The sequence below is a fragment of the Chanodichthys erythropterus genome, chromosome 2, assembly GCF_024489055.1.
Source record: "Chanodichthys erythropterus isolate Z2021 chromosome 2, ASM2448905v1, whole genome shotgun sequence".
Lineage (NCBI taxonomy): Eukaryota > Metazoa > Chordata > Actinopteri > Cypriniformes > Xenocyprididae > Chanodichthys > Chanodichthys erythropterus.
In genome coordinates, this window is record NC_090222.1 from 16,854,591 (window position 1) to 16,868,170 (window position 13,580).

At 36.2% G+C, this 13,580-nt stretch overlaps 1 protein-coding gene across 5 annotated transcripts in view; it reads right to left on the reverse strand.

Annotated features, from left to right (window-relative positions):
- Positions 1 to 211: 211 nt before the first annotated feature.
- Positions 212 to 13,580, reverse strand: part of col14a1a (collagen, type XIV, alpha 1a) — a 173,418-nt gene continuing 160,049 nt past the window's right edge. For 3 of the 5 annotated variants that reach the window (XM_067402626.1, XM_067402607.1, XM_067402599.1), the window contains 5 exons: positions 12,737 to 12,803; positions 11,372 to 11,560; positions 9,104 to 9,181; positions 8,389 to 8,544; positions 212 to 1,847 (listed from right to left, as the gene is read on the reverse strand). In XM_067402626.1, coding sequence (XP_067258727.1) covers positions 1,576 to 1,847; positions 8,389 to 8,544; positions 9,104 to 9,181; positions 11,372 to 11,560; positions 12,737 to 12,803 — 762 coding nt within the window. In that variant the 3' untranslated portion in view covers positions 212 to 1,575. Of the gene's footprint in view, positions 3,062 to 8,388; positions 8,545 to 9,103; positions 9,182 to 11,371; positions 11,561 to 12,736; positions 12,804 to 13,580 lie in introns of all 5 variants that reach the window. The other 2 variants (XR_010896578.1, XM_067402617.1) reach the window with 2 other exon arrangements.

Sequence of the window (13,580 nt, forward strand, 5' to 3'; positions counted from 1 at the left end):
TTATGTAAAGGTAAAACTGAGTTTGCTTGTAAACATTTACAAAGCAGGAACTCCAGTGCATGTTCCAAAATGTAAGCTCATTATACCAAACATGTTTATTAAAAAGAAAATTAGTTATTTAAATGTAATCTTTAAAACTTTCTGTGGGCGACCAATTAGCAGCACACAGAACGGAAAACCACAAAGGCCAGACGAGACATCATCTCGAGTCATTGTTGCAGTACAGTTTTATTGGTTACAAAAACAAATAATAAAGTAAAAATAAATTACTTTGTAGATTCAAAGGTCTGGGGATGAGTCTTTCCACTGGCGCCTGCTCCACATGCAGTTTGATTCCTTCTGAAAGGATGGTAGACCACAGGCCTAACTCTAACTCTTCAGGTCTCTTTCACAGTGAGCAGACCCAATAGAAACAGGACCACAGAGACACGAAAGGATGCCATGCTCAGCTCTTCTTTTATAGAAAAACAGTTTGAGAGCTTCCACTGCAATCCCCTGCATGATATTTTGTCTTACGAGACCATATGTATGTAAAGGAAGTTCACATAAATGTGTGATAATACAGTTACGATCCAGACAAATTGTGTGTTACACAAGGTGTTACTGTGACGTACCAATGAAAAATGACGAGATTATGTTTGGTTCATTAATAAGTGTTTAAGAATTCAGCTTTTCATAAATAACTGCTAGTGATAAGAACATCAAAAGCATCAACGGAGGTATTTTCTTCTCTAAATAAAATAACTTAAGCAGCCCGTTCCAGATAACTGCAAAATGCTGTAAACATTTGTGAAATTTGTAACATAGCAGATCACCAATATGCACTTAAAAAAAATACACAAACTGTACAGACACCCCCATTATCATTTACAAAAGATATGGACTACACAATTCAAAACCACTACGCTGCAATAATCCTTTTAATTATTTTTTTTTTTTTGATTTCCAGTAAAGATATCAGTATACATCCTTTGAAAAGATGCATTTACGTAAAGAGAAATAATGTGTAATGTTTTAAGACTTGATTTTAGAGAATAAATCTTTGTTTTTATGATGACCGTTTTTAATCATAAATTGAAATATGAGGTAAAATTATTTAAACATGAAAAAAAGCAAATTTATTTATATATATATATATATAATATTATTATTATTATTATTATAATAAATTCCCAAATTTTACAAACCCATTGTTTTTTAAGTGTAAACCTCAACAGAAAAAAAAAAAAAAAAACCTGCCAGTGAGGTACACAATCTAACAATTTTTTCTTCAAGCAAATGTATCTTATTTTTTAAAAGAATGTTTCGATTTTTACTGGACATCAAGACAATTTTTTAAAATGTTTTCTTTGTTTGAACTTGCTTTTCATTTCATTGGCTACATGCAGCCTCACAAAAGACAGAAAAGTCACTGAATGAATATCGGCACAGTTTCATTTTCTAATCTTGTCCACACACCCACCCCTATAAGGATGCATATAGCAGGCACTTTTCGGATTTCCCTCAGTCCTATCCTGCAGGATATTCTGATGAAAAATGTATGTGGACGGTTTGTTTGCTGGCCACCCACCCAGGCTATTCGGCCTTCACTTGTACTTCCGACTCACCGATGCTCCCATCTTCGGCCGTGCTGCGGGAGAAGCGACGCGTGCCAGGTGACCTCATCCCCACCGTGTCACCAGGGTGGGCGGGGCCAAGCCTGGAGGCATGGGGGTCAGGGTAGCTGGGTTGGTAGTACTGAGGAGGGTAGGCACGGTAGCCACGGTAAGGGTCCTCGTCATCCTCCTCGTCGTCGTAGTTGGTGGCGGGGCCGTAGTTTTGGTAGGGGTTGGAGGGTAACTGTTGTACTATGGGAACATGGGGGAATTAGATCGGTTGCCATCTTTTTCAGTCACCACCACCAAGTGAGCAGGCGTTGAGTTAGAAAGAAGGGAACAGCAAAGAGATAAAGGCATAAAGTCAGAGCAGAAAGGAAGAAGGGAGTTGTTATTGTGATTAGCTTAGTTTAGACCAACGGTTTAGCTGGTTAGCATAGCTTAGTTAGCCCCTACTGGTAAGTGTTGATATATTCCGGCAAATATTTCAATAAAACATCTACTATAATATCCACCTTATTTTTTAAAGTAAGAGCAGGTGAAGCCATTAATAATCTGAATGTGTAAGAATTCCAGTGTCATCTGCTTCCAGTTGTTTTAGTAGCACAAAAAACAGTCTGTTATGCTGTTTGATATTGCAAACAGGTTTTTGTTACTATATTATTTTAATTTTATCATCACATAAACACACTGATTTGTAGAGCAAATGGTTTCACCATTTATTGCACTTTGTTATTTACCTATAGTTGCTAATGAATCGGAAGTCTCACAGATTCACAGAAAATAGCTTACCTCGGCATTTCAAAATAAGGTGGAGTGACTGATCAATTTTGGAAGGTTCTTAAAGCGCATAGGTTTGTTGCCATCAGCCATTCAGTGTAATCATCATGACATAATTTTCCTGCAGCTCCAGGGTGATTAGTCAAATGGAATTTTATGGCTCAGGTGATTGGCTCAAAAAAATCTGGCTGCAGAATTGAGCACCCAAGAGCAAAGATGGCGGATTTCAAATCACGTACTTTCAAGGGTCCTGCGCCAGGCAAGCAGCTGCCATTAAGACGAACGGGAATGCTATTACAGTTATTATAGGCCTCCTTGGTTTAGACTTGGGTTTAACAATCTCATAAAACAAAATAAGAAGACATTAAAGCCAGAAACGGTTGAAAACGCCTCATTGTTTGTCCGAAAAGAGACTAAAATTGAAGTTTGCACAATGCTCAGAAGGGTTAAAACAGTATGGGGCTTAAATGGTGGTGACATTTTGAGGGTTGGGGAACTAGGTAGATGGTAAAAGGGCATTTTCGAAAGGGGATTTTATGTTCTGGATTGTGAAAAGACCTTCCCCCAGATACAGTCTTTGGTGTTCCCATGGAAGGAGGTGGGATGAAGAAATGAAGGGAGAGAGGAGGAGAAGAGCAGGTGGCTCTCTACTGTTTCTCAGTAGTCATTCTCATACTGCTCTGGACCTTCACATGTAGGTGTGAGACAGTGATGCCCCGGTAAAAGAGGAGAGAGACATTGTGGTAAGTGTGAGCCTGATATAACCCACATGATGCTTTCAGCAACACCTCGACTGCTAGACTCCTACTGTAATCTTTACATAGTGGCATTTCAGAAGGAGAGTCAAGGATTCTCAATAAGGCATTAAAACCTGGTCAATACACATAAAAGTTACATTCTCTCATTAGAAATGAAGTATTGTCCCAGAGAATGAGGGCTGAATAAGTTACAGAGCAATTTGCAATACTATTAAGCTGTGTTGCAAGATTTTCTGCTGACTGTGAAAGCTTAAAGCTATAACCTTTATAGATCTTAAAAGTGTTGATGCATTATTTCATCTATTGAGTGGAATATTACACTGTCATTTAATGGCCTTACATGGCAGAAACCCCAGAGAAAATTAGCATTTTTTTTTTTTTTTTTTTTACTACAATAATCCGTGAGGCGTTCAGTTGAAAGCCTTGATCTGATAAATCAATTATTTAAAGAGTGCTGTCCATTTTTGTCCAGCCTTTCTCATATTAAATCGGCTTATTGAAATACTGAAATCTTGTAAGCACACAGCTAGCTCTTAAACTTTGATAGCATTTAGACTCCATGAGAAATTTATTAGTAGAATAACTGTTTAGGAAGGGCCAGTTTAATAGGACAAAAATCTTTGAGTCAGACCACAAGCTTGTTTAAAGCAATGGGTTTGCCTTTCATTAGCATTTATGGAAATACAGTCTCAATGAGAATGTGCATAGCACTTCAAAAGGATGCAGAGTATAACAATAGAGAAGATGGTGCGGTATGTTCTCTCATCAGTTTGCTCTATAGTGATTATTATCTGTGAAGCCTTAAGCAGTCTTAAACCCACAGCTCAATAAGGACTCGTCAGGGACGCTGTTTCCAGATTAACTCTATAATTGACATTCAGATGTACAGTATCTATGGTTACCTTGATAACTACATGTAGATTCCATTGGGTTTCATTTCATTGGGCATCTGCACCTATTTGTGCATAAAATCTCTTTCTTTCTTTCTTTCTTTCTTTCTTTCTTTCTTTCTTTCTTTCTTTCTTTCTTTCTGTCTGTCTGTCTGTCTGTCTGTCTGTCTGTCTGTCTGTCTGTCTGTCTGTCTGTCTGTCTGTCTGTCTGTCTGTCTGTCTGTCTGTCTGTCTGTCTGTCTGTCTGTCTGTCTGTCTGTCTGTCTGTCTGTCTGTCTGTCTGTCTGTCTGTCTGTCTGTCTATCTGTCTATCTATCTGTCTATCTATCTGTCTATCTATCTATCTATCTATCTATCTATCTATCTATCTATCTATCTATCTATCTATCTATCTATCTATCTATCTATCTATCTATCTATCTATCTATCTATCTATCTATCTATCTATCTATCTATCTATCTATCTATCTATCTATCTACCCAGCTAACAGGGAACGTTCCTAGAACTTTAAAGGTGCCATCGAATTGAAAATTGAATTTACCTCGGCATAGTTGAATAACAAGAGTTCAGTACATGGAAATGACATACAGTGAGTCTCAAACTCCATTGTTTCCTCCTTCTTATATAAATCTCATTTGTTTAAAAGACCTCCGAAGTACAGGCGAATCTCAACATAACACGACTGTTACGTAACAATATTTGCATATGCCAGCCCATGATCGAGGCATTAGACAAGGGCAGGCAGTATTAATGTCTGGATCTGTGCACAGCTGAATCATCAGACTAGGTAAGCAAGCAAGGACAACAGCGAAAAATGGCAGATGGAGCGATAATAACTGACATGATCCATGATATCATGATATTTTTAGTGATATTTGTAAATTGTCTTTATAAATGCTTCGTTAGCATGTTGCTAATGTACTGTTAAAAGTGGTTAAAGTTACCATCGTTTCTTACTGTATTCACGGAGACAAGAGCCGTCGCTATTTTCATTTTTAAACACTTGCAGTCTGTATAATTCATAAACACAACTTCATTCTTTATAAATCTCTCCAACAGTGTAGCATTAGCCGTTAGCCACGGAGCACAGCCTCAAACTCATTCAGAATCAAATGTAAACATTCAAATAAATACAATACTTACGCGATTAGACACGCTGCATGACGAACACTTTGTAAAGATCCATTTTTTGAGGGTTATATTAGCTGTGTGAACTTTGTTTATGCAATGATAGAGTCGAGAGCTCGGGAGGGCAGGGAGCGAGAGATTTAAAGGGGCCGCAGCATGAATCGGCGCATTTCTAATTATGCCTCAAAATAGGCAGTTAAAAAACAAATTAATTTCAAAAAAATCTATGGGGTATTTTGAGCTGCAACTTCACAGACACATTCAGGGGACACCTTAGACTTATATTACATTTTGTAAAAATACGTTCGATGGCACCTTTAATGTTCAGGCAAGGTTGTCACAAAGTTATGAACAAATGTTCTTCCAGTAACATTAACAGAGCATTCATTCAATGTTATCTGGTCTTTAATAATGTTATCAAAATTTATTTATATATTTTTATTCATATTCATGGAACGTTTTTCGGAAACATTTTAGTAAGACGTTCGTCTGTTTTTTTATAAGTTACTACTTAATACTTTTTTCATATAGTTTAGAGAACATTTAAAAGTAACGTTCCCTCAAGAAGCAGAGTGGAAGCAGAGTGGATTGGACTGGAGCTGTTTTTTTTATATTGGTGTATAAAATCTATTTTAAATACATTCATTTCATACTAAGTATTCTTCAAATCTATGTTTGACATATCACTTACAGACTTACTGATATTAAATTATAATTAACTTTATTTGGAGTATTTATTTATTGCACAATGCACATTTCTTAATATGCCTAAAAAGTCTTTTAATATCACGATTAATAAGGATTGTATGATCTTTGTATAATGTCAGTCTTTAAGTGCAACATATTTAAAGTGTACCTAAAGTATACTTGCAATAGTTCCACTTTAACACAATCAAATATACTTCAGTATATCTTTAGTTGGACCTCAGCACTACTTCCGCAAAATTAAGGTGCATTAAGTAAAATATTATTTGTTCCACTTTAGCAGACTTTAAGTATACCAGTTTAGTATACCCAAAGTACAATTGCAGAATATTTTTATTTAGCACATAAATATGTAAATGTATTTGTAGTTTCCTCAGCACAAAATAAATGTGACCCGTTGCTGGCAAAATAAGTCGCAATGAGCAAAATGATCAAAAAAGAGTTATTGTTATTTTCACAGTCTCTAAAAACTCAAACTCAAACTGGTGTATGATTTGTTGAAATTCGACAAAAAAATGACAGAGGAACTCCTGTTTGAAGTCGACAGAGTCAGCAAAGTCAATTTTGAGAAAAAAATCACGTTAAAGTTTTCTGGAGATTCCAAAACAAAATCACATAGCAACCATACCTTAAAATCCCTGGTAATACCACCAAATTTGGCACAAACCAAGTCAAAACCCATATCTATAGGAAGAAACATATTCAACTTTTTTTTTCCAAAATTCGGCAATTGTTTGATTAACATTAATGAAACAGACAGCCAACATATTTAGACTTACTGTATCACATGAATCTGATATAATGTTACACATCAGATGTTTTCCCCCAACAATTAACTAAGCATTCACTTAAAGGATTAGTTCACTTTCAAATTAAAATTTCCTGATAATTTACTCACCCCCATGTTATTAAAGATGTTCATGTCTTTCTTTCTTCGGTCGAAAAGAAATTAAGGTTTTTGATGAAAACATTCCAGGATTTTTCTCCTTATAGTGGACTTCAATGGAGCCCAAACGAAAATCAAAATTACAGTTTCAGTGCAGCTTCAAAGCGTTCTACATGATCCCAGTCGAGAAATAAGGGTCTTATCTAGAGAAACCATCGCTCATTATCTAAAAAAAAAAAATAATAATTATATACGTTTTAACAATAATTGCTCATCTTGAAGCTCTCTTCTTCTTCTTCTTCTCTATTTGAATTCCAGCAGTGTATTACTGCCCTCCACAGGTCAAAGTTTGAATTAAATTGTCATATACAATATGCTAGTGCAAGTATACAACAATTAGTTCGAACTTTGACCTGTGGAGGGCAGTAATACACTTAGTAGCATCTACACTGCTGGAATTCTAATAGAGAAGAAGAACAAGAAGAAGAGAGCTTCAAGATGAGAATTTATGGTTAAAAGTTATATATTTTTTTTTATTTTATTATTTTTTTTTATTTATTTTTTTTCGAAAATGAGCAAGGGTTTCTCTAGATAAGACCCTTATTTCTCATCTGGGATCATGTAGAGCTCTTTGAAGCTGCACTGGAACTGTAATTTTGACCTTCAACCGTTTGGGCTCCATTTAAGTCCACTATATGGAGAATAATCCTGGAATGTTTTCATCAAAAACCTTAATTTCTTTTCGACTGAAGAAAGAAAGACATGAACATCTTGGAAGACATGGGGGTGAGTAAATTATCAGGAATTTTTTATTTGAAAGTGAACTAATCCTTTAAGACATAACAGATAATCTCTGCGTGAATACTCGCCAAAACATTTTTTTTTTTATATAAATAAGCCTACTGTAATTCTATGTATATCGGGATTGCGTCTTTGTGCCTGTGCTTCGGATCTGTCAGTCAGTGTGAGTAAGATTGTTTTGTATACATCAGCATGAGTCTGAAAATCACATTTCATTGGTTCAGACTCATGCCATCGAGAATTCACTATGAATATCCACAAAGTTGGAATGCTTTGTGAATACAATGATAACAAACTTGTGCTGAGAGAAGCACCAGTCGTCCAGAAATGTGAGCAGAGAAAAAACAGCATATTTTTATGGACACAAAACATACAAATATAGATACTTTTAGATGTTTAATTGCTATTTGGACATTGCTAGACATGCTAGACGAGGGCTTAATGAACTCATTTTTGTGAAAACCGCAAATTTTTCACTTTGACACTTTTGCCTTTAGCTCAAAATTAGCCTGTGCCAATGCAACTCATTTTGACAGCATGGGTCACAAATGTATTTAAAATACATCTAAGTATATATATTTTTTTTCACTAGGGGTTTCATTGCATGTAGGCACTGCTCCATCATTTAGAATAATATGCATTCAACATATGAACAAATATGTGCCCATTGTGAATCTGGAGAAAATTTCACCTGAGATTCACTGAGAACCTTTTCTTTATGCATAAGATCACTTAATTAGACCCACTAGATTGTATCTGATAGAATAGGGTTTGAATGAAATTGAGAAATTTTGAGAGATAGAGGGAGTTTTTGGGAGACAGTAGAAGAGAATGACAGGATTACCTCCAACGTTGTACCCGAGGCAGGAGTTCTGGTCACAGTAGCCGGGGGGTCCAGCAGCACCAGGGCTACCAGGGGTACCTGGACGTCCTGAGGTGCCTTGAATTCCAGGTCTCCCTGGAGGGCCCTGACTTCCTGTCCGACCTTCTCCAGGAGGCCCTGAGTGGGATAAAACATTGGGCATTAATATCTGCCTCATAAAACCCAGCTAAACTCCACACCCATAGTATGTCTGGATTTCTTCCTCACAAAATACAAGTTTTAGCTTTTGCCAGTCCACATCCTTCTCAGATGTCTCGAGTTCTTACAGCTATGTTGCTTCAATGAATCTCATTTGTGAGGAGTATTGATCAAAGCACAATTAACAATGAGCAGTCGCTGACATTTTTCAAAGCCTATACCGACCAGCCGTACTGCTAAAATCAATATGAAAACATTTCTCTCTGACCCAAATATTGTTTCAATATCTGCTTGATATTCTAGACAGCAATCAAAGGAACCAAAAACAGATCAAGATGTGTGCAGAGGTTATTAAAACTTTGCAAGCTTGTGTTTTCTTTGACAGAGGACATTTAATAATGGAAACTCCTGTAGTCTGTGCAGTATGAAGAGACTGTGTTTTACTTTTTCCAATTTGAAATGTAATTAATTTTTACTACTTACTTGAGGACAAAGGCATTGATTCTGACTTAAAAGTAACATTTGAACAGTCTCTCACCTGGGGGTCCTGGAGGACCACGAGGACCTTGTGTGCCTATCCCTGGATTGCCCTTCTCTCCCCTTTCTCCAGGGAGACCTAGACAAAGAGATGGAGAGCTGTTAGAACACGCAAAGCCATCTGAAGTAGCTGTATTCTTCTCTGTCCATGTGATTTAACCTATTCCACACCCCTAGAAGATCACAGGGAAAGAAATATAAGGCCTGGCTGGTGTTAATAACACATTCTGAAAGGTTTGTTGTAATTATCTGTCAGTAAGATATGGGTGGGAGCTACAGCAAAAGGGAATATCTATCCATCCATCCATAATATGAATCCATAGTATGTATGTATGTATGTATCTGTTTATCTATCTATCCATCCATCCATCCATCTAAAGAAGTTGACATTGGAAATAAAAACAGCAATAAAAAATAAAATCACAAAAAATCCCCTTAAAAATGAATGAATCTGTTAACAAGACCTCCTGAAACAGATATGGTTTGTCTCTAAGGGTCTGAACACTCTAAATGTAAGCAGCTTTTTGCCCCATGGGCAGTCTGATCTTCATCACCTCTGAACAAGACTGACAATCTACTAGAGAACCTCTGAATGGGATTCCTCATTATAGACTCCATGTTAACATAAACAGACAAATATCCCCCCTTTGTTATCCCTCATTAGCTGATCTGTTTTGCCCTGAAAGCATCATCTCCATGCTCTGCATGTTCCTGTTTGATATCTGAATGTTTGAGTGTGCAGACCCGAGAGAAGCAGCAGTAATGATGGTGAAATATCTCATGCTGAAACCAAAGGCTGTGTCAGAGCTGTTCTAATTGAGGACAGGAGACTAAGCACTGTGGACAATTACTCATGATAAAGTGTTACTTTTGGCATTGGGGTCATGTAGATCTAATGCACACTGTGTACAGTCTTTTTTAAGTAAAAAAAAAAAAAATCCAGATTCAGAAAAAATATATATATACTTTGGACCAACTTTAATATAATATAAAATACAAAAGACTATAGAATAGCACAAGACGCGTCACTTGTATTGTTTTGAATGGGAGAAAGTGTAACGCGCAATATGGCGGAATAAGTCCCGCCTTCTAAATAAGAGCCAATCGCTGACTGGTAAGTCATTGCATCACTGCAGCGGCCGTTAGAAGCTCCGGTTCCTATAGAAACAATTAGACGTGTGCCTCCGAAATGAGGCACAAGAGACGCGCATTTAGGACTACGCATGCGCATTAGCTTGATCCAGCCTGAAAAATACAGTTTTTACTCAAGATTTGAGTGTTTAGAAACAAAATTTATCAGACAGGTGTAGTCAGATTTCATTGGTGATTTCAAATATTACAGTTTTGGAGAATTTGATGTTTCCCTATTCAAAGAGATAGGAGCTGCACTTGAATGCCCGAGAGGTGTTTTAAAGATGGCCGCCGAGTGAAATGACTTGTCTTAAAGGGACTTTGTAAATACTCTAATTTTTACAGCCAAATGTATTAGTTTTTCCTACAGTTATATTTATGGTTTGGTTCAAACCTTACATCTTCATTTAATATTTATCAAAAATATTTATTTTCTATAACATTCATACAAAGCAAAAATATTAGTTGCTATAAAGACCATACAATACTTATATTTATAGACATACACCAAAATGTTACCTAATGTAGGTCAATATAAGAATTTTTTTACAACTGCTTATTTAGCTAAATGAAAATAGATTTTTTGCTTTAAAGCATTGGTGTATCTTTGAAGTAGTTGTTTTGTTTGTTTTTTTCTTACATTAAGCATAAAAAAGACATCGTAGTTTACATATCGTTTATGATCACAGGTTGTGTAGGACAAATGGTGTATATAAGAAATGGGACTTTATCGGATACGGATAGGATTGCTGAGGTCATGCTACTTGGTCATTATTATTATACTGTAGTTTCAAGAACACTTAACCTTAAGCTGCAGGAGCAGCATTTCTCTTGAGGACCATTAACTAATCATTTTCCTTACTACTCGATTTGAAAGTAATCCAGTATACACTGCATTTTGTTTATGCATCTAATACCCCACTGTGACCTACTCATTTTGATATTATTTCCAAGCACTCACAAACTATTTCTATCAATTTAATCTTCAAAAATTCTGATTCAGCCTGTTTACCCAACAATTTAATGCATTCAAATTCAAAACGCATGCATGTACTGTTGCACTATCCATACTGTATCAGCAGTTTACAGTGTCTATCAATGCAGTAGGTTATTTCAAATGGAATTTTTTTTTTTTTACCTCTCTCTCCTGGGCGGCCATTTTGCCCACTGGCTCCAGGGAATCCTGGTCTGCCAGGAGGACCCTGCTCACCCTGTGGCCCCGGAGGTCCCGGCCGACCAGCCTCACCTGGTGGACCTTGTACTGTCCGTACTGAAACAGACTGACTGGGAATCTGATTCAGGATAGAGTTGTAGCGAGACAAGTGACCTGAGGGGGAGAGAGGAAAAAGAAATTAGGTGAGAAAATATTTACTTTGTGGAACTTACTTTGCAGAAGTTATATGACTTCCTCTGAGTCATGAGGTGTGCAAATGAATAGTGTTAGATCTAATATATGTGTTCACATATAGTACACTAAAAAATCTTGTTAACCATTCAAACTTTTCAATGTTCTTGAAAGAAGTTTCTTTTGCTCACCAAGGGTGCATTTATTTAATAATAAAAAAATAAAAAATAAAAAAAAACAGAAACAAATTACAATATTATGAAATATTATAACAATTTAAAATAACTGTTTTCAATTTTAATATAATTTAACATTTTAAATTTATGTGATGGCAAAGTTGAATTTTCTTCAATGTCACATGACCCTTCAGAAATCATTCTAATATGCTGATTTGGTGCCCAGGAGAAATTTCTTATCAATTTTAAAAACAGTTCTGCAACAGGTGCTGTATGTAATTTTTTGACTGTTCTAAAGCATAAAAATACCATAATATGTTTTCAGATATTTAGGAAACATGCTAAATTCACATACTTGTTTCTCCAAAAAATTTTTTTACAAAAAATTACTATTCTTAGAAATGTGAGTTCCGTGAAGGAATCTCTGTTTTTGTTTTGTTCTGTGTGATCCCGCCCACTGCCAATTCACCCAATAGTAGTTCAACACCCCGGGTTGACAGTTATTGGAAAACACAGCGTATTGCAGCCATGGAAGCCAGCAAACGAACTGGGTCAGAGATTGCAGATTCTACCCGACCTAAAAAGCTCTATGTCCAGAGGCATATTAAAACACGGATAAATCAACTCAATCAATGTAAATTGTAAGGCTCGTTGCCTTTCATTGTCAATTGCACTTGTTCCTGTTGCATGTTTTTTTTAATCTGGCAACCCGCGCCCGCGCGACCATTGAGTCTGAGGAGGGGGCGGGGGAAACAACTTTTTCCAATGTTTTGAATTTGGACTGAAGTACCAATTTCAAACCCCTAGCTGTCATACTGCACCTTTAATATTTTTTGTGTAAACAGTAATTTGAACAGTTTATTTGAAAATAAAATATTTTGGAACAATATAAAATTCTTTACTATAATTTTTGATTTATTCAATGCACCCCAATAATTTCTTTCAATATACTCAAGCAGAAATATACAAATGATCAACTCACTCTGAATGAGCTGTTCACAAACTTGTCGTGCTATGGCGCGGACAGCGGCATGAGACTGCATGTCACCCTTCAGAAACAAACAACATGGGATTAAGGCAGGGATGTCTTTCTGTCATTTTAGATTAAATGTTATAATCATTTTAACCCATTGGCATGTGTACAAACATTACATACTATGAAAGCTACAAAAAAGAACATGTTCAATAAGTCTGATTAGCCATATCTCAAGCACTTGAACTATGTGTTCACTACAGTATGATTTATTCTGTTTCCTCAATGCCGGCTCCAAAAAAAGAGAGCTGCAAAAACTGAGACAATCAATAAAAAGGCAAGATATTCTGTTTGCTCTCAAAGTCTGGACCGTTTCCTGAGGAAGAGCTTTAGGGTGGTGAATTTTGACTCAGAAATACTGGATTCAGAGTATTTCTGTGATTTAGAATGACACAAAAAGAATGCGTTCCTACAATAGGACATTCAGATTAGTGGGCGATGAATACAAGTGATTTTCCATTGGCCTAGTTCTAAACCATTCCAATGAATATTTTAATGAAAATTATTTCATAAGCTATGTTTTTGTTAAAAACAACAACAAAATCCGGAAATAGGGTGTTATAATGTATTATATACATATTCTCCGATGGTGGGGGAAAATGGTCAATTCTGCAGCACCGTGTTTTATCTTAAAGGATTAGTTCACTTCAGAATTAAAATGTCCTTATAATTTACTCACCCTCATGTCATCCAAGATGTTTATGTCTTTCTGTCTTTAGTCGGAATGAAATTGAGGTTTTTGGGGAAAACATTCTAGGATTTTTATCTATATAGTAGACTTCACAGCTTCAAA